Source organism: Lates calcarifer, linkage group LG20, assembly GCF_001640805.2.
Source record: "Lates calcarifer isolate ASB-BC8 linkage group LG20, TLL_Latcal_v3, whole genome shotgun sequence".
Lineage (NCBI taxonomy): Eukaryota > Metazoa > Chordata > Actinopteri > Centropomidae > Lates > Lates calcarifer.
This window is the reverse complement of record NC_066852.1, coordinates 9,504,236-9,525,491: the sequence shown is the minus strand read 5'-3', so window position 1 is coordinate 9,525,491 and position 21,256 is coordinate 9,504,236. Positions and strand designations below refer to the sequence as shown.

The 21,256-nt window shown below is 39.8% G+C and overlaps 1 protein-coding gene across 1 annotated transcript; it reads right to left on the bottom strand.

Annotated features, from left to right (window-relative positions):
- Positions 1–2,963: 2,963 nt before the first annotated feature.
- On the bottom strand, positions 2,964–17,896 carry ammecr1 (AMMECR nuclear protein 1). The gene is made up of 6 exons (XM_018692062.2): positions 16,357–17,896; positions 10,661–10,771; positions 9,626–9,740; positions 8,899–8,989; positions 8,682–8,778; positions 2,964–8,161 (listed from the first exon to the last, which is right to left on the bottom strand). Exons 1-6 carry the CDS (start codon positions 16,830–16,832, stop codon positions 8,047–8,049), a joined length of 1,005 nt encoding a protein of 334 aa, XP_018547578.1. The 5' UTR covers positions 16,833–17,896; the 3' UTR covers positions 2,964–8,046.
- Positions 17,897–21,256: the final 3,360 nt, after the last annotated feature.

The window sequence follows — 21,256 nt, the reverse complement described above, 5'->3', positions numbered from 1 at the left end:
CAGAGAGTTTTCACAGGCCTGTAGCACTTCATCATTACAGACAGTCAAGAGAGGAGATCGACCTAAAACCACCCGACTGCTTGCAAAAAGGCCTCAAGGTGACGGTGGATTAAGAGGAGAAAAATGTTAAAATATGCTGCTCTTCTTTTCAAGTGCTCATTGTAAATGCAGAAAGCTACGCTACAGCAGCCATAGGAAATCTTGGGTCTCTTTCATAAGATGAACTTGACTAGGTTCCATTATTTTTTCAATGTAAGGCAAAGGCAGTTGAGAAGCATCTATTCACTTACTTGGTGTACAAGTAGTTCTCTTGGCTCCAGCACAACAAACAGCCAGTCTCTTGGTCAGAAATAACCACTGCTAGAGGAAATGTAGAGTATTTAGTGACAGGAGGGTAATGGAGTTGACACTGTTGACACATTTTCTAACACAAATGGCACATAAGACAATATAAATCCCTGTGGAAATAACGTGAATTGAGATTGAGAGTGGGCTTGGTGGAGTCACTGCTTTTACAACATCAGTTTTAACTCCACTCACTCATCAGTATCATTTATTCAGACAGATGGAAGCCCAGAGGCAGACTCAGGAGAGAAAATAAAGTGCTGGTCTTTATTTGATCTCAGGCCAGCACTGGGTTCATGTGTGGTTACACATGCTGGCATCAGACTGAAGCACTCAACTATCTCTGAGCACTTAGCCTTGAATATCATGTAACAAGCAGCAAAGTATTTTCAGATACACCTGCCTGGACTTCTCCTGGCGTGGTGCTGAGCAGTTTCGGTGTTACGACTGGCAGACAGGCAGGACGAGCATGTGAGGATCCTTCTCCTTATTACACTCACAGCTCCACAGACTACACATTAGCCATGTGTGCAGCTCAGCGTGGCCACAGTTTTCAGGGGTTTGTTACCAGAACAAAGATACAGAAAAAGAAAATCAGCATTAGTCAATATAGAACTTTCTAATATCCAGTAACAAGAGGAATTCAAAATAAATCCTGCTGTAAAATGTACAGGGGCAATGCACCAACAACATGCATCACCTGCAATGTGCTTTACAAGAAGACTGCACAGACCTTCAACTAATGGCTTGTTCCAGTTTCGTATGACTGGTAATCGCCATTAATCCTCACAGTGGTCTATGCAGTACAGAAACAAAGAATGTCACGATGAACACTTTCTATGACGACAGTGTCAGTTGCACATACATTTTTGATTAATTTGACTTCATGGGCAGCAAATATGAAAAAAATTAAAGACAAAACCAAAGTGGTGTACAGACAGATATTGCCACTGGCTGCTAACATGTCTAAAAACATGAAGAGTGAACAGTATAACAGCAATAGATTGATATAATGCAGTCCAGTACAACAGTCTTGCAATGACTGCTACCTCTGTGAAGTTTACAGTATTGAGTAAAGAACAGTATTTCACAAAAATGTCAGAACTGAAGCAGTTGGTGGCAGACATTTTGGAAACAGAAAAGATGTCAAAACCTGGGTAAATAAAAAGCGTACAATCTGCATGTCTTGATACCACTTGAGATGCATGAGAAAATATGACAACCATGACTTGATGAAGTAGGTACACTCTTACTGGCAGTGTCTGATTCTGTGTTTTTATGTTTTTTATGCTGTATTTTTATTATCAGTGGGGTTTTTTGTTATTTTTACTATTATCTGAATTGACATCAGGCATCACACAAAGTGTTACTGTTCTATCTATATCCATACCTCACATGAGGTCGACAGTACAGCAGTTATTATCAATGTTGTGATTAACACGGGCTGTAATTCCACCCAGTCGTTTACATCATAAAAACACTGTGGCCCTGACCTGGATTGTGGTGTGACCAAAGCCATCATTGTTGGGTCAGAAGTGTGAGGACTGTTGCACTTGTGATGTAGTTTTGCACCTCAGTACAGTATAACATCACTTATAGAGGCAGTTTCCATTGAACTACAACAGCTCAAAACAATCTCAAGATTTGTTTAGTAGCTGTTCTAGAGCTTTCGATCATATCACATGATCTTCATCAACAGTTAGCCATGTTGTCACAAAACTACTATTATTATGCTGCTGTGACACAAAAAACTCATCTTCCCAGCAACTAAGAGTTCCCTTGTTTAGTCTATGCCATAGGTTTGTGAAAGGATATTTTATAGCTTGATTCTGGGTTGAGCACTGAATGCCATCTTTATCAGTTACTGGAGCCAGAAAATTTTTAGCCTAGGGCAATAGCATGTGCCCTGCATGGTCTACTGCTCATTCACACATCAAAAAAAAGTATGATGCCCTAAGTTATTTCACATAACTGTAGAAAAGCACTGATACACTGATGCATGCAAACTGGGACTGCAACAAGGTCAAATTTAAAGAGTCTGTTCCTATATTTTTCACAGTTATTTTTTGATACCTGGACACAGATGGGTGTTTTTTTTTTTTTTTGTCCAGGTTTTGATAAATTTGTCTCTGAAATTTCTGCCACTAACCCAGTATGCAGCTTTGGACAGTTTTCATAAGAACTGTTTCCTTGGTGAAAAATAGTTCCAATGAAAACTGTTGACAATGTGTTTAGCATTCAGAAAAAACAGCCAGAACACTTGCTGGGGTCAAACACTTCCACCAATCTAATCAAACTAATTTTTTACTTCTTCTATTATTTAAGGCTGTAACAGAGAATAACTGAAATCGTATCCGTCAAGCATTCAACTACACCTTAACCACATGTTGACTCAGAATGTGATTGAGATGAGTGTGAATTCTGACTGCAAATGAAGCTAGCACCAAACAACTGAACTATTGCCATGGTATCTGGGTCTAAATGTGACACCTCATACTGTTGTTTCAAATGTTTAAATTACAAACTAAAAGGTTTTTCCATCAGTAGCCCTACAACTTGTGCACATAATTAAAAAAATACTGTGGATGTGTGTGTTGAAGGAAATAGAATGACACATGTTCTCTTTTCAGTTGATTTTGTATTTTTTATTGAATAAATGATTTAAAATGTAATAACAATGTTTAAAACTACATTATCTTCACAGCCATTGCTTACATACTCAGATAACCCATCTATATATATTCTTTCAACCCTCCCCACTTTTGCAATTTTTTTGCTAATTTCTTTTTTTTTTCTTTTGTTTTTTTTGTGTTTGTTTATTTTTGTGGTTTTTTTTCTTTTGGAGTCATACTATCATAATAAATGCCCGTTTCAAGTCTCGTCACACTAACAGCAATTCAATAGGAAAAGAGGAAGGGTCTATCTCTACAGGGGATGGATTTGAAGTTCCCAGTTCATATTATTCCATCAACATTTTTCAAGTTACGAAAGCAGAGAGAAAAAAAAAAAGATCCAAAATTCAAAAGGAAAAGAAATAAAAGTTGGTATGAGGAGTTACACCAGGCAACCCTCCCAGCCCATCAGGCCACTGCAACAGAAAAAAGTCATTTTGTACAGTGACACGTCTTAGAAGTCAGTGTCTCAAAAATTCAGAACATAGAAAACCACTAAAATAATTTTGAAACTAGATCCAAAATATTCTTTTGAAAAGAATTTATTTTGATGTACAAAAACAGTCATTTTCTTTTTTTTTATTTGTTTTTTTAAAATAATTTTTTTTAATAAAAGTTTCAAACACAAGTTTATTGTAGTTCTTATTTCATTTGTCATTATCATTATTATTATTGATTCATTTATTCTTTTTTTTTTTTTCTTAAATTCATCTATCAGTGCGATTGTATACCAGTGCAGCTACTGGGTCCAGAGTAAAGAAAACAGGCTTTTTCATCTTTAATGGCATAAAAAATAAGGAAAAATCCATCTTTTATACAAAGTATAACTGCTGGTCTTTAGGGAAAAAAACATTTATAAACCCATAAAGCTAGGAGGCACACCATGGGATTTTCATTTTTGTAAATTATAGCAATAATAATAATAATAATAATACTAACAATAATAATAATAATAATAAACAAAACAAGTAACAACAATTTGCAACCATTTTTAACCATCCTTGATGCCATGTGCGGCTTCAGAGATAGACTCAATGAAAATTCATTGAAAAATTGGGTTGCTTAATAAGTCAAGACAGTTGAGAAATCGCACAAAAAAAAAGACATAAAGAACATTTTGTCAATTGCAGGGGTGTTTTTTGGAAGGACAGGAAGCCAGGCCTGAAGAGCAGCATTTGGGCATGGCCGCTGGCATCTTTGGTTCAGTCAAACATACGAAGGTAACATGAGCTTGAGCATTCCACGAAATATGAGAATGACCACACAAGGAATGCTGAGGCTGAACTCTAACCCTGGTATGGAACCAAAACACAATCTGCTACAACAAACTACAAATGTCGTTCCATAATATCCCATGAGGTATCAATGCTTTAAACAGTTAAATCAGTACAGAACCAGGACTATATTCTGCGTGTTCTACGTAAAACATTAACTCTGCGTCCCATTATAGGAGATGCTTACCATCGACATAGTTAAAGAGAGGCTGCAGAAAGCCTCAACAACAGGAACCTTTCCCTAGTCAACACTTCAAACCTTGCCCTTACAGAGGTCAAACGATTCAGCAGCTAGAAGGAAAACGGAGGACTTGCTCAGAAAGAGCAGCGTCCGGTCTTCCTGGGAGAGGCAACGACCACAACTACTGCCACTATCTACCGAACGACACACATCACACCTTGACAAACTAGGCCATGAGGTTGGGCCACAGTGTCGGGAGTAATCAGGGGGAAGGAAGGTTTAACGTGTGACTTCTTGTCCTTTCAAACCTGCAGGGGTGTTGACTTGCACTGGTAGGAAAAACAAAAAACACCTGTTGAACAGATCTGCATATATCAAGGATAGTAAAGGTAACACATGTAGGATTTTCTCTTAATATACCACTGTTAAATTGTTATAACGGCCATTAACAGTACATTCCATAGCCCCTATGACACGATGCTGCTGGGACTTTTCCTTCTTTATAGTATGTTTAACAATATCTATGTTTTTCCCATAGGGAATTGATCCCACAATCACCCATGCCAGACTTAACGAAAGCAGAAATTCTTGGGGCTACTGTTTGTATCGGTGACAGACATCCTTCAGTTTTAAAATGTGCCGTCATGACTCTCTTCACAGCAATGTACTGAGAGAAAATCTTACATGTAGCATCTTTAAGTATGATATGATCAATGAGTCCGCATGACCAGTCACGAGATGTGACCACCCCAATATGAGGTCCGATAGCACCATATTTGTCTTTTAAATCTCTTAATGGTTAATAAGAGTGTCTAAGCCATAGATCAAGCATATCATGGATAAAACCATAGGTCTCATACTCAGACATACATGCAACAAAATACATTGCATGTGTATACAAAGACATATATGTAAAAGAGCATGGTCAATTTGGTTTTGCAGCAGAAAATTTCAGGTTGTGCTGTATTAAATGGACCAGGAAATTAATGTCTGACTGTTCCTCTCTGAATGTCTTTATGTAGTGTGTGTGGTGTATTTTTAATACATTTCTCTAGAGGCATGACACGGTCTTCCCATGGTTTAAACATTTAGGGTAACAACACCACAGTGCCCATCGCTAGTTTAAGAGAAAGTTTAGGAGTCTACGTGGGGCTTTCAAAAGCGAAAGAATTGAGGACCAGCTTCCGGGTAAGACGTAAGCAAACAGGGGACTGCAGGCATACAGGAGCCCCCGTATGTCTAAGAAAGTATTATTAGCATTCAAGTGAGGAAAGCATCATCTGAGCCTCTTCCCTACACTGTGGTGTGGAGATGGGGAAAGAGCAAACCATGGGCCAGAGGAACACTCAGAGCATCATCTACTGGTCCATCATTTATTAAATCATTAATTTAAGGCAACACAACTGAAATCTGGGTCATTTCGGGTTACTGTGGATGGAGTGCCAAAAGCCCTTGACATTTTGCATAAAGAAAAATAACCTGTCAGTTAGTAAAGGCTGTTACGAAGAAAGATGTTGGTCAAGTAACAAGAACCTCTCAAAAATTCCAGTTAGCAGAACTAAAACTCGAACCCAAAACGAGCGGATCATGTGACGATCCTTGACAATTCAAACATTCTGGAAAGTAAATCCAACTAGCCTAGTATGTGTGTGGATGTGACTCACAACAAGTATTATTTGGATGGGAAATGGCTTCTTAAGTCCTTACAAAGCCCTGGCTTTTTATTTTGTAGACCTCAACTGTGAGCCGCCAGGTCCCATGCAGAGATTCTGCTCTAACTAATTCAACTGTGTTTGCTCTAACCTACTGCCAAACAGCTGACAAAACAGACCACGAACCAAAACATTTCCTGTGCCGTGGACACACAGATCAACGGGATCTCACTGAACAGCAGAGTATCAGAGGAGAACGGTGGTAGTGCGGTTCCAACAACTAAATCGACTAGCTGCATCGCTGCAGCTGCACAATGACATGCACTTCTATATGACACAAACATGTTAATTAGCTCACTTCCTTTGTGCGTCAAGTGGTGTGTCTTCATTTAAAATGACAGTTTTAATACAGCAAATATTTTCGTGGACGATTGACAATGGTTAGCTATAATCTGAAAAGGCAAGACAATGTTTCCTCAACAACACGGGCAAATGTACAAGACATCGGACAAATGACTGAAACCGCCGGTTCGACAAGTATTCAGTGATGCAGCCTTGCCTGAGGCTGGCTGGTGTACGTTTGCATTCAGAGGTTGAAGAACCCACGGTACAAGAGGTTACCAGTTTAAGTGGCACTGAATGCAAACACTTCAAGCCAAACGACAGACTACTCTTACAAAGTGTGGAATAAAAAGAGAATATGGCTTTAAGTAGTTATAGCATGTCCCTGTCAAGTGACTCCCTGCCAGTAAACTCAGAAACCAACAGACACAGTAAATTTAAATGAAAGCATTGTTCATGCACATACTTTTTTTTCCTCTAGGGACCTGTGGTTATGCCTGCTTCCCCTCTCCAACACCGGGAAAGCAGAACCACTTGTAGCCCATTTTACGTAGATAATTAACAAATCACCTGCGCGGACGTGATTATCCTCCAACAAAATGGCTTCCTCCGCAATTACCTTAAATTTGAAAAACTTAAACAAAAAATTAAAAAGAGGGAACATAGCTGTAAACTCTAGCCAAACAAACGCAGTTCAAGGTTTAAAGGTTCCACCACAAAACACTACAAATACTCAGAGGGGAGAAGGTTTCCAAAAATCTCTGAAGGGAATCTTTAGGATAAAATCCAATTTCAAATTTTTACTGTTTTTTTATCTTGTGGCAGACCAACGTCCATATCCACACACAGAAACACACACACGATTGTGAGCTCAAACAATAAACAGCACCAGCAAAGGGCCAGTCAAAGGGCATCACAATCCTACTATCTATACTTTGGAGTATACATATCCCGATAAATAGTTCCAACTACGACACTACAAGAGTTTACAAGGTTCAAACAACCTCAACAATCAATCTTTTTTTTTTTTTTTTTTTTGAGAGGAATCAGAATAGAGACGACACAGCCTTTGAGAACTGCAGTTGCCTTGCTACATGGTATACATGTCTGGATATTAAGATAAAAGAAAAGAAGGAAAAAAAGGAGAATTTTCTTAGTAAATGTAAAATCGTAGCAAAGCCTAAACAATATAAGCGTGAGACTAATCTACTGTAAGAGACTTCCTTCCATCCACAGAATCAAACACCTGATTAGGTTTGCTGAAAACTCGCAAGATTAATAAAATCTATTATTTGTTAATTTTTCAAAAATATGAATGAAGGGGGTTATAGATATAGGTATACATATGCTGCAAAAACTTAACCACAGGCAAAGAAAAAGAAACGTGGATTTCTTGCCATAATCAAATGATGCTTCGTTGCCACCCGTTGCCATGTCAACGTCTGGGAGACGGCCAGCATGGCAACGGAAACTATCATCATAAAATGGTACAGTAGTAGAAATAGCTAGACCAGGAGGGGGCAGGCTCTCCTGGGAAAAGGTCCGCGGAGAGGTCCAATGATTGGTCATGCGGCTCGCTGTCAGGAATAATGGTTGTAGGGTGGTAGAGGGTGCCCAATGCCATTCTGGTAGTGATGGTGCTGACGGTGGGCGATGTACTCTGCATAACCCATTGTCATCTTCTCGCTACGGTACCTAGGAATGAGAAAAGATGTGTTGGTAAAGGCTGGCTGACCCTTGACCCTGCTCTATGACTCTGTTCACACCAATTGAGTCCATACTAGACTTTGGAGGCCTTGGTCAGAAGAGCTCTCCACTCATATAGCATTGCACATTGTCAGATTCACTGTGGACACTTTAAAACAAAAGATCTAGATCGATGCAGCAAAACCAGAGATAATGCTGTTTTTAGTCCCCGCATTCTTCTTCCTTGTCAAAACCTGGCTCCTACGTTACCCACAATGCCAACTGGACTGCTGAGATTTAGCAGCTTCTGTGGCCTCAAACACAGATGAGGAGCAGACTACAGAGGTCTGGCAAGCTCACTTCTGTCTAACCCCACAGATTTGTATTATTTTCAGACTTGTAGTCTTCAGACTCAATCTACACTGAATTTATCCGATTTCCTGCAGCTTCCTCTGGAGCTACAAAAGGCTTTACACGGCTTTTTTCTCATATGGAGTGCTACTCCCCAATACAATAAGTGCAATCTTACCTGGTTAACTTAATGGTCTTCCTGAAGTCATTTGTGATGGGAGCTTTGTAACCTCCCTTTCGTAGTAAGGAATCTATGGTTTGAATGTGGTCCCAACCTTGATAAAACAGAGATATTTGTCTTTATACAAGTCTGAATGTCCAGATTTACTTTAATATACACTCCCTTTATGAAAAGCAGATTAAACTGGATTGTCAGGAGGACAAGAACATCTCACCTTGCTCCTTTGCAACCTCTGGTAGGTAGGTGGCGGTGCGCTTTGATCCTTTTTCATTGAAAAACTCTATCCTAATACCGTGAACACCCACCTAGAATTCAAGACAGGCACAACACACAAGTAAATAATAAAAAAAAAAGAACAAGCTATTCAGTCTCAACTAATTGAGAACTGCTACATTTTACTACCATGTGCCATGTACAGTTTATTTCCACCATTATGTTAGCTTTAGTCAGGTTATGAGACATGTTATTATGGGTTTTTTATATATATATACATATACACATATGTAGTATACATATCATATAACTGCTAGTGAAAAAGAAGGCTATATATATCAAAATTATAGCTTTTCCATTGCCTTTAATACAAGATAGCTGATGGACAGATGATGGACCAGAGTAAGCACCCTTAATACAGAGCTTCACCTCATCAAACTGAATGAATTGTGAAGGACAAAAACCTAATTGCTGTGATTTAATTTGAAGCAATATTCTTAAGGAAAAAAGCTATTACAATTATACAATTCTACCTCCAAGCAAATACACAAATATGGTTGGTCATTTTGGTTGGTATTTCAAGAATTTGTTTGCACACCTACAGAGAAAAATGTGGAAGAGCTGCTTGAGTATAATTAGCAGAGGGAAAGACAGGTCTGAAACTGTAAGGCATCACGATTCTCAAAGCTCAAGCTCAAGCAATGTTTTAGAAAAGCATGCGTCTTTACCTCCCAGTCAAGGTAATCACCGACGTCTTCAAAGTTGGTGAGAAGAGACACTGAGCAGAAGAGGCGAGGCAGCTCATCCCTTGTCATAGGGGGGAAGCGGCTGTCTTTAAGGGCACTGCAGCGATAAAAGCACAAGGAAAAATACCATTACAGGAGTGAAATTCAGAAAGTGGCTGTCACAACCGAGCATTAAAATGCCCAACAGTTGGATTACTACGTGCAGGATTTGAAACACTCCAATAACCTCCCTCTAAATTGAGGGCCAATTTCCACTCACATTTACAACATGTGATGATGAATCAGAGAGGCCTTTTCTCTGATGTAGCTGACCTGTAGACATTCACAGGGCAGCATGGTTGCAACACAAGCACTGATAATGGCTGTTCTTAGTACTGTTTGTAAAATGAGTATGTGTACACATCATCAGGAGTAGTGTCTGTTTACATGCAAGAGACCGGTCAGGTATGTTTGCCCTCAGGTCAAGAACTGCTAGTGAAGACACTCCACACCAGGTGAGACTCACCTTTTTTAAAGTAGATTCTTTTTAAACAATGGCACTATAACACACATTTTACATTACAGTATAACACACATTCACACATTACAGTTAGAATATAGTGCATAAGGCTACTGGTACATTTTATTTGTGTCAGTGGTTATCACCTTGATCAATAAATTGTTATACAGTATATCAACAGTATCCATTTATCTGAACATCTTAACACTGAATGATCTTTTAGGGTTTAGAGAAATTGACATATGGGTATTAATAGCTTTTCTTCCAATATTCTTTACACGTTTAATACAGTGTTACAGAAAGCGATGCATATGAAACAGCCATGCACAGGCCAATTATGAATTCTAAGGGCAATTTACTATTACTGATAAGTTACTGTTCATAAAGTCATCTGTGTTAGTATTCATGATTCCAAATTTGCACATTCCAATGTCATTATTTCTCCACAATCATGCTGGGCCATAGTATTTTGTCTACATCTTTGAACCAGAGAAAACTAATTCCATACTATTTCTTACCTGGTAAGGGTGTACTCCCTGAGTCCTGAGTGCAGATTCATGGCAGAAAATGTACCTATACAACCCCTCAACCGCTTGTCTCTGCCTATTTTCCATGTGACAAACAGCGGGCTGAAAAACAAGAGAGAACGAGAGGCCATGTTAAAACAGCTGGGCTTTAATGACATGCACAGTGGATGCACATTTCTCTGGCGTATGAAAGTTGCTTGACAGCACATAATGCATATTTAATTCTGCTGGAATACCAGAGTTGTTAATCATATTAGGTGAAATATGCAACATTGTCTTTTAGATCATGATGGGTCAATTTTCATCGAAGACTGCATGTAGTTATTTGGGTTTTTCAACTTTTTTGTAGTGAAACTGTTTCTTGTAAAGAACGTTAATGTGTAAATTAAGCCAGGGACAAACAAAGTTTCTCTCTTACATGGTCAGATAAACAAAAAAAATCACCACTTGTATGATTCTTCAATAAATCTGTGAATGACAGTGAACAGAAACTGCACAGGACAGGCATGGTGCTGTGGTGGAGTGTATGTCAGCAGTTTAAGGTATCTCATTGGCTCTGCATAAGTGCACTTCAGAGAACAATACTCAGTGTAGTGACATTGTTGGTGAGCATCACAGTGGATCAGAACCAAAACTGTGCATGACAAGACATGGCTGCCACACAGTATTATGTACATTAAGACCAATAACCTTTCTATACCAGATGGGACACCTTTCAGTTACATTTTCCAGTCGTCTAATACATGTCTGATGGAACAAATACTGTTATATTTTAATGAACATGGTTCTCAACAATGGTCACATAACTGCCCATTCTTCAGTTAGACCTTACTGCAGTCAAAAGTGTCTTTTTATTGCCTTGGTGCATTTTCTTCCACAAAACTACACTGATGGTGTACTGGGTTCTGCTGTGAGCACTGTGAAGACACCTCTGGATACAGGGCAGTACTGTGGCTGGACAGATCCACTGACAGAGGACTGCTTCTGCCCTGGATGGCTCAACAGTAAACTGTAGATGTAATTTAAATCTTCACATCCTCAGACTATTTTTCCTATATTTCAAGAGGACCGATTAAATCCAAATCCAAAGCATAACACCTCCACAGTTTCACATTATTACTTGTGTCACTGATTAATTCTTTTGTAATAAAAAGAGATGCCTATTATTTTACAGAGCTAAGAGTGTTTTGTCCTCTTGGAACAGTAGACTGATAGACTTTATTTATACTGTATTTACTTCTAATTTCCTGCATTCCTCTTCTTTTTTCCCTATAATGAATCAGTATGGAGTCCCCATCCCCCCAAAATTTGGTGGAAATGTTTCTCTTTCACTTCATGAAAAATAAATGCATGTAAATTATTAAGTTGTAACCCAAGTAAAGACATTTTCAGTAACCAAGTATCAATCAGATATCCATACTGGTATCTCAACTTTGACACTGGTTTGTTAAAAATATTTTTGGTTTTATGCAGACAGCCTTAAGCTAGAAGTCCTATACCTTTTGAATAAAAAAAGAGGCTTTTAATTCCAATTTTATAAAGAAAAACATACATGAAACATTTGCTCTTGCATAAAATCTTACATTTTATTTTTGAGCTTCTTCACATTATAAACACTTGTTTTACAAAAGTAAAACCAATACTCTGATTTGATTCTAGGAAGTAGCAATATTTAAACAAAAAAGTAAGTTACAAAGAGAAAAAAACTTTACTACAGCAAATCGGTGCCAATAGTTCAATGAAAAACAACATGGTTTCTTTAATGGTCACTATTGTAGACTGTCTTACACAAGTTTTACCCTGAAGTTCCTTGGAAAAACATTGCATGGCAACAGTCCCATGGCTTCATTTTACCTTTCCTGGATGATTTTCTTCTCTGTCAGTTAGAAAAGACTAGGGTCTTCTGGTCTTGTCCTTAAACAAGGGATCAACAGGAGCAATGGTCGACGTAGAAAAGATTGCTAGCATTCACCATTTTGGTAGTACAATGAATTTAGGTACATTTAACAAGCTGACATGTTTGCTGGCTGGTTATTAATTAGAAGTTCTAATCTTATCTTCCAGTTGGTTCATTAGCTTACTGTAGCCACAAAGTAGCGTACAATTAACAATATCTATGTCATCTAACATAACATTACACAGATTTCATTTGGTATTACACCCCGCCAATGAATTACATTTGCTTTATCCCATCATACAACCATTCAAATCAACTAAAGCTCTCTAGCTAAATTAGCTGACTAGTTATGCTAACATACCTGTGGCAGTGCTCACTGGCTTGTGGGGTCCATTGGTCCACTTGCAGTCAAAATGAAGCAAAATGACTTTTAAAAATATGTTGTACAGCCAAAGATTAATATATTGAGTCACAGCTCTCAGCCTGTGGGTCTCTATTTAGAGGAGAAGGCTTGCTGTTTTTGCTAATTTTGTAAGCTAGACAGCCGGTCACCGGTCTAGACAGCAAAAACACATCCTGTCTCAAGGTGATTCATAACTCAAATGGGCATACAGTACCACGGTGGCTTCACAAAATAAAGGGCACATTTGCAAGAGGCAAAGGTTCCTGTTCCTAAATTTTAGACCCACTGCTTCTGAAAAATGGTCACAAAATGGTCACAGTGTAAGGCCCTGCATTGTTTACTGGCTAACTTTGCAGAGCACTGTGTCTGTGTCAAATGTTGTGGTTGTTTTGAGCATTTCAGTAATTCACTCTGACAATGCCCCCAAGTGAAGGATGTGTTAAGAACACCACAGACCATAAGTATGGGTTTCTCAGACCTGCGGGAGTTTTCACATTGGTGGGCATTAGCCTACAACCTTAACAGCCATGATGGACTGGTTGGCTTTAGACCTTGGTTTTGCTTGGTTGTGTGGTGAAGGTTAGGCAAAATCCCAGTGTTCACCCTTTAGCAATGACAGACTTAAACTCAATTTGAATGTGATTTTTTTTCTAAGGGAGATAGGAAGTTTAAATGTTGCATGCTCAGATTAGTGATTTTTGTGGGCAATGTTTCTCCTCCAAATAAACCTGAACACTTTCCTTATGTCAATATGCAGTCTTTGCTAAAGGAAATTAGCCACAACTCACAGCATTCTAAATGCATTATTAGTAAGTTCTTACTCTATTCTTCAGAAAGTCAACAGAAGATGCAAAATTTAATTAAATTACATATGAAATGTGAGGCCTACACCTTACTAGTCACTTGTGTTTTTTTTGCCCATGTTACATGGGATTTGAAAAAAAAAAAAAAAACTTAAATTCATCCTGGTTACAGGAGCAATCTCATTTGATATTTATTAAGGTTAAAGTGTGTGGATTTGTTCCGGGCCTTTAAGGGTTTTGTACAACAGTTTGAAATTAACAACAACAAGACACACTCATTTTTCCCCCCACAATTCTTCTAATTTAGGGGGAAGCCAGATTAGGTTTTTGTGTGTGTGTGTGTAATCAGTGGTAATACTAATCTGGGTTGCTAGGCTAGTCTGGGGCAACACCATGAGAGTACTTTTAGATAGGACTGGGGAAAATATTTTTGTCAATGTCAGAGAGTGTGTGTGGGTGTGAGTAGAGAGGCAGCCATGTATGGAATAAGGAATGTCTGAAATGAATTTGCAAGGAAACAAACACACACCCACCCCCCCACCCCCACACACACAATAAAAAATATCATACTAAAATATTTCTGGAATAAATATTTCCTTAAATGAATATTTGAACCCCAGAATGTTTTTTTGGAGTGATGGATTTGCATTTCTCCATTATCTAACAGATACATTTAGTTAGTCTTGCTAACACCATAGGCTCGGTACAGTGAGCTGTATCCACTCTGTCTGAAACCTGTATATTTATTATTTATGTCAATTTTGATTGCTTTTCATATGTGAACATGCAAAGTCATTTTCTTTACGTTTACTGAGGTTATTCTGATACACATTCTAAGTTGATATGCTAATCTAATGCAGATTCTGAGTGTACGCTTGTTTAAGGCTCCAACATGTTAGATTTTCTCTCAGAGGTCAATAGGCCAAATACAGCATTTCAACAGATCCAACAGTCATTCAATGCAGATTCAAATATAAATGAAAATAATGCTTTATATGTAAATGTGTAGGGGAAGAAGAGAAAGATTTTGTTTACTGTATACATATGTAATGAGGGTTGTTGTTTTCCATAATAGATAAGGACTACCATGACACATGTTGGGAGTGTTGGAGCAGCTTACATAAATATTTACTTGGACCATTTACAACCCATGATAAGCATTTGAAATGTATGAAACATTGTATTTTAGTAACTGTATTGTTAAGCATAAAACTGTGTTTCACACACACTAATTAGACATTTTCATTTATCACAGGACAACAGAAATATACATTAAAACAACAATACAGCAATCCCATGAACTCTTGTGGTCCTTGTCAGTAGGTCACCCCAAAGTTTTTTCACCCATTTCAGGTCAATACACTGGAATAGCCAACTATGGCTGCAACTGTAAACAATCCCTTGACAGCCTCGACATGTAAGTAAAACGCCCACAGAGTCACATGCTATCACATTACAACACCTGTACAACGAGGGGTTAAAATGTTTCAGTGGAGGGCGTAAGAGTGTGGTTACGGACGGAAAACATACATTTATTAATCCTATGGTTTTTGTGTTCTTACAGTAAAGAACACAATAACACAATATCTCTCGTGTTCTGTTAATAGTTCAAATGGTTTAACAGTGTGCTTGTTTGTGTTTTTATATTAATTTAAGACCGTATATTTCAGTGAAATTTAGCCATAAGGAATGCTTAGGACTGCTAAGTGTTTAGCAAGAGCCAGTTTTTCTTTGTTGGTTGATGCTAAATGTGGTTACCGGGTTTCCCTTCATTCGACAGTTCACTCACCCTTAACACATAAAACCTGCTGTAATCTGAACGCCTACCTGGCAGCGATATCAGACTTTTAATACACCTACCATTAAATTAATTACTACAAGCTCATTAAAGCTTCGTTACCAAGCCAATGTAGCTCGTAGCTAACAAAGCTAAGCCTATTATGTGGCAATCCAGAGTTCATTGAGGGTAACTTGAAAGATTAAGATTACTAATGTTAACTTTTGACGTTTTCTATTTGGCACTTTAGACACGTCTACCCTAACAGGCAAAACTGCTGCTGTTAAACCGAAAAATAAACGATGTTATCTTGCTCGTTCCACCCTCTTTCTTCAAGTGTTATCGGTTAGCTGATATTAGCTAGAAGCTAGCAGGTTTAGCTAACGTTAGCCAGTGCTATTCGAGTTGAACAAACAGGATCTAAAGATATTTTCTCACCACGTACCGACGGGAAATCAGTAAGTGACAGTGTACAACATTTAGCGGGATATAACATAGCCTGATAACATCATATCAGATCATTGATTGTAGCGTTTATGTTAGGCTAGTATAGCTGCAGGCCAGTGCAGACAGTGTCTTCGACAAGGCCCCAAATTCCAACTTGGACAAATTCAGCTATGATCGCGAGTTTTTCGCTTTAAATTCGTTCTAAGTAAAACGGTGTTTCGATGTGACAGTTTCTGCCCTCAAAACTAAAGCTTAATCTAGGGGTAAAGCCATCAGGTGTGCCGCAGCAGACATTAGTTGAGAGAGTACACCAGTGAGCTTTGACATGCAGCAAAACAACAAAAGACAAGAAATACTCACTAGGGATCATTTGTAAACCTGGGTGTTCTCGGAGGTTGGTATCCGTACAGATGGCAATAAAGCACGTCAAAACAGAAGCAGCACATCTCCGCTGAGACCACCATTTTTCTGCCTCCACTTCCCGAACCAGGTCCCGGGCTGAGATTCGGGGAGAGGCCGGATGAAGTGTAACCGGCCGGGGCTGGGGACAGAGCGTTTGTGCCGCTGCTACCACTACTACTACTGCTGCCGCTAACGTTACCCCCGGGTCCCCCCAGGCCGTTGGCTCTGCTCACGTTCGCCGCTGCTGCAACGGTCGCCGAGGAGCCAATCCCCAACTCCGAGCCACAATGTCCGGTTCCTGCCACCCCGCTTCCCGCCCCCACCCCGCCGGGACCCCCCGACCCGGGCGATCCCGACAGTTTCTGCTTCTTCACCCCGCAGCACCCGGCCGCCATCTTGGAACAATCTGCACCGACACACCGCTTCCGACCCATAACCGTCACCGCGGGAAGGGTGGGGGGGAACGCCGACCAGACGTAGAAATCCCACTGCGTTGATACGTATGACGGACAATACTCCACTTTCACTCTTTTATTTTTTTGTCGGACGACGAAATAACCGATGTGGTGAGAAGACTGCAATGTCACCCTAGCGTTGCCTTTAAAAATGCGTGACTTCGCTACGCAAAATCCATAGCAGGATAAGCGTTTTTTTCTTGAGTAGTCAGCCAGTCCAGCTTTGGACAACGGTGTTCCAGTGGATCACCGATAACGTCAAGTCCTGGCCAAATATTCACCCCTTCTCCCTAACACGACACCATCCGAGGCGATCTCAATCAGTTCCCCTTAAACATACAAGTTCAGGGAGTACACAGTCCGAACAGGCCGCAGATGACAGTAGCCAGGCGGTCCAGATGTGAAGCCGACAGCCAGTGCGCTGTAGCCCCGCAGCACACCTCTCCAAGTGGAAGCCGGGAGCTTGAGTACGCAGGACCCATAAGCTTCAACACAAATTGCGCACAATGTCTTGGACAGCGTAGCTTCTCATTGCACCAGCTTGTTTGCTACTGCCTCACGAACTTCTAATTACACAACAGGCCCAGTATGTTGGAATTCCAGACACTGGGATAACGCAGAGTAAAATGGCATCTGACAATGCGGGGTTGGCATGGCACAATGAACCGCGTCAGCGCCGAGCAAGTCATTTCAGTAACATTAGCCCACAGTTTGCACCTGCATCATGTCTGCTCTTGGACCTGGTTAAAAATCTCAATAACACCCCCGCGTCAAACGTTGAGCTGAAAGTTTTCAGTATAGGTTTGTTTTGAGGTTGTCATCCATGTATGAGGATACATATAAAAGAGCATTCTAGTCCGTGAGCCGTGAGAAATCCTCCGGGTTTGGCAACCCTCGCTCCGCACCCGTCTCTCAGCTGCTACCATTCAGTGCTGTTCGGGTAAAAGCCCTGTGATCAGTCTGTGGGCACAGGCATCGGTGTCGTCGGCACGCCGGAACCGGATTCAGAAAATGCGTTGCGCCCACTTGCTACACATTATGCGTAGCTTCCGAGGGGTATCAAATTAGCGATTCTGAAGAAATGAACGGTGCTGTGGAAGCATGCGCGCTCATGACGCTCGTACGCGCGTAAGCGTGCGAGCATGGAAAAACTATCCATAAGTTATAAAAGGCATAGGACCAGATTAGTATTTGTCTGGGCCTACCCTTTAGATTCGCCACATAATAATACATGCTGTAAAGTGAATTACATTGGCAGTGTCTTTGTATTTCACTGAGGTGATGTGTCCTTGCAAGCATCTCTATGGGAAAAGAGAAAGGTTACACAGACTAAGGCATTATATCTTTAAATAGTTCATGTTAGTAATTTGTCCTTTTCCTTTGGTGGGTTCAGGGCTGTTGGTAAACTCATGGGACCCTGAAACACTGAATAAAATCCTGTCACAAATGTCCCCCGTCCACTTCTGGCACCCTTGAATCATCATTCTCCTACTCCAGCCTCATTCAGTGCCCATGCCTCTTGGTAATACATTTAGTCACAAATAAATATCAGTAACAAGAGCAGTGAGCATCGTCTAAATGTCAGTGATTAATATACATTGTAGGATCAGCTGATGATGACCCTGCCCTGACTCACGATGCTGGACTGAGTGTGCTGGGAAATGAAAACACTGTATTCATGATGGAGGGAAATATCACCTCGGTGGGTGGCATGGGGGCAGGAGGTCTTGATCTCTGGATGCTAAATAAAACATCTAGACGCTGAAATTTGGAAATTCATCTGATGGTGTGTTTTCTTCCTCTTCTAAGCACTTGGACCTTTGTGAAATCAGCTACACATCTAGGCTGATGCACTTAAGCTTAACTTAATGTGAACCAATATGTGTAACCCACAGACACCAAGGAACAAATGTGTTTGACAGTTGTTTTCCATACTTATTTTTCAAATAAATTTGTGGGACATTTGTCAGGAGAAAAATATTAATACAAGTCATCTTCTCCATGGTTTATGGCCCAAAATACCTCATTTTAAAACTTAGGCAATGCTGCATACTTTGGAAAAAATGATTAGGCCAAGACAGTGTATAGTGTCCAAACAATCATCAGACTTCAACCTCTCAGAATAAATTATCTCAGAGGAAAATACTCCCAGCCACTCAGTATTTAAAGCCTGGCTGACATTAGAGAACAGATAAAGTTGAGAGTAGACTGTAATTTTATCGTTGCTATTTGCTTTACGTGTGGTGAAGATTCAAAACAGGACCAGTGCCAGTGAAACTGACGTAAACGTCTGCAATATTGCAGGGCCGAAAAAGTGCCTGTGCTTATATTAAACGTATCTTAAGGTTAATGTGCACTCAGTGTCGACTTGCTTTGTCTTTACCCGCATTTGCTGTCAAGTCCAGACATATTTGAGTTTATCATCTAGGCCAGAGCACTAAGCAGTAACCCACAGACACCCCTCCCACAAAGTGCCTCATGACTGACTCAGCAAAAGGCTTCAAGCCTGTTTTAAAATGTACAACTAATTATTGTTGGCTCTAGTGGCTATTGACTGAGCATTTGCCTGGTAACAGGCCTCCTTAGTCAGACTCAAGTACATTTCATGCTAAATAACTTGAGTTAAAGCAGGGGTTAGAATATACCCTTAAACCTTTATTCTCCTGCATGAATGATTTCCCTCTGCCGTATGCTCTGTTCAGCTTTCCTGGAAAGTGAATGTGGAAAACATGTAGCTCTTACACAAAGTGATATGGTAACTGATTGGCTGATGTGCTTTTACTTGATTTAGGCTAGTGCTCACTTCTAAACAAATGACGGCAGTGCCCTTGAGAGCCATTGCTCTACTTCTGTCCTCGTAAAATATTTTACTGCCCAGTAATATACATGTAAGAGCATTAGCAATAGCAGTGGGTTCAATATATCCCATATCCCATTCATTCGTTTTATGACAACAGAAGCAGCCATGGTTTGCATTTACAAGTAAACAGAATAATGTGTAAAATGTCCTCAGTCATGGACATTAATAGAGGGAGTATATGATGTGATGTTATGTGGTTTTATTGTCACATTCGGCACTGTGAAGTCATGAAATGTATGGCAGCTCTGGTGTGGAATTTGAGCATATCCAGTGATTTTAATCTTTCTAATATTTCAGTGATAAAGTTCTGCAGCAAAATCCTGAAGTCTGCTCTAATTAATTGATACTCATCAGACTTAATTATTACTTCAACTACTTTACTGAGATTAAATTTATTTTGATCATATATTACATTTGCCACAGTTAATGGGAAACTCTATTATAGCCTAGTAGACCATGAAACTGGTATGTACACATGGCTTAGTGCAGTTGAGCAGAATGTATTCTCTTCAAAACCCCATTCATGCGACCATTGGATTTTAGGCACGGGTGATGTCATTGCAATGCAATCCACCCCATCCAGATTATCTCTTGAAACTACAACAGGAAAAGGGAAGCAGGCTGAATTACAACCTATTCCAGCTACAGTATAAGAGAGGGCACTGCTGTTCAAGGTCAGAGTGGCTTCAAGTAAGGTCAATAGGCTGAGCTGAGAGCAATTTTATTGGCGCTGTAATCTTCCTACTCAAGAAAAATTCTGACATGTACAATCATCGTGTGGTGAATATACATGGAGAGAATAGACCGGTTTGTTCCATTCATTTGCTGCCTGTTCTATTCTTGGGAGCAGGGACAATCTGGCATGTTGTTATTAGGCCTTGTGGTGGAATTTCCCACTGCGGCAGGACTCACTCTCTTCTTGTACAATAGCTGACAGAAGACAGAGAGGTAGCCATCTTAATGATAATTAAAATAAAGGGAGTTCAGTAAAAGTTGAGAGGTTCTTCAAAATGCCAGAAAATACAAAATAACATTATATGTTTTTTCTGTAGGCAGGATCAACCACATACTACATCTCTGGTTGAATAGAAATATATTTGAATGAGACTGAAAGGAAAATAATAGATTTTCTTTTTTTTTTTCTTTACTTCCACGGGGCACATAATGGCCAAAGTACATTAGCAGGGGGTTAGCACAATATCAGTGATTACTTCTCAAGTCTCCTGCTGAGATTTCTGGATATCATAACAATCACTTATTGTTGGCCAATCTCATGCTGTGGCACAAAATCTCTCCACCCATTAGAGTTTCACAGCCCCCCTACCTTATCCCACTGCCAATGTGTTTTTATCTTAATGCTTTTGACTGCTTAGAAGTGGATGATCAATATGATAGTTAGGATAGTTAACATGATACAATGTCAGGAATTCTCAATAAATACCTCTGGGGGACATGTACTTGCATGGCGCACTCATACTGTGAAAATGTGACTTCATTGTTTGTATGTGAGGTCAGCAGCATCTGTCACAGGCTCAGTGGAGGC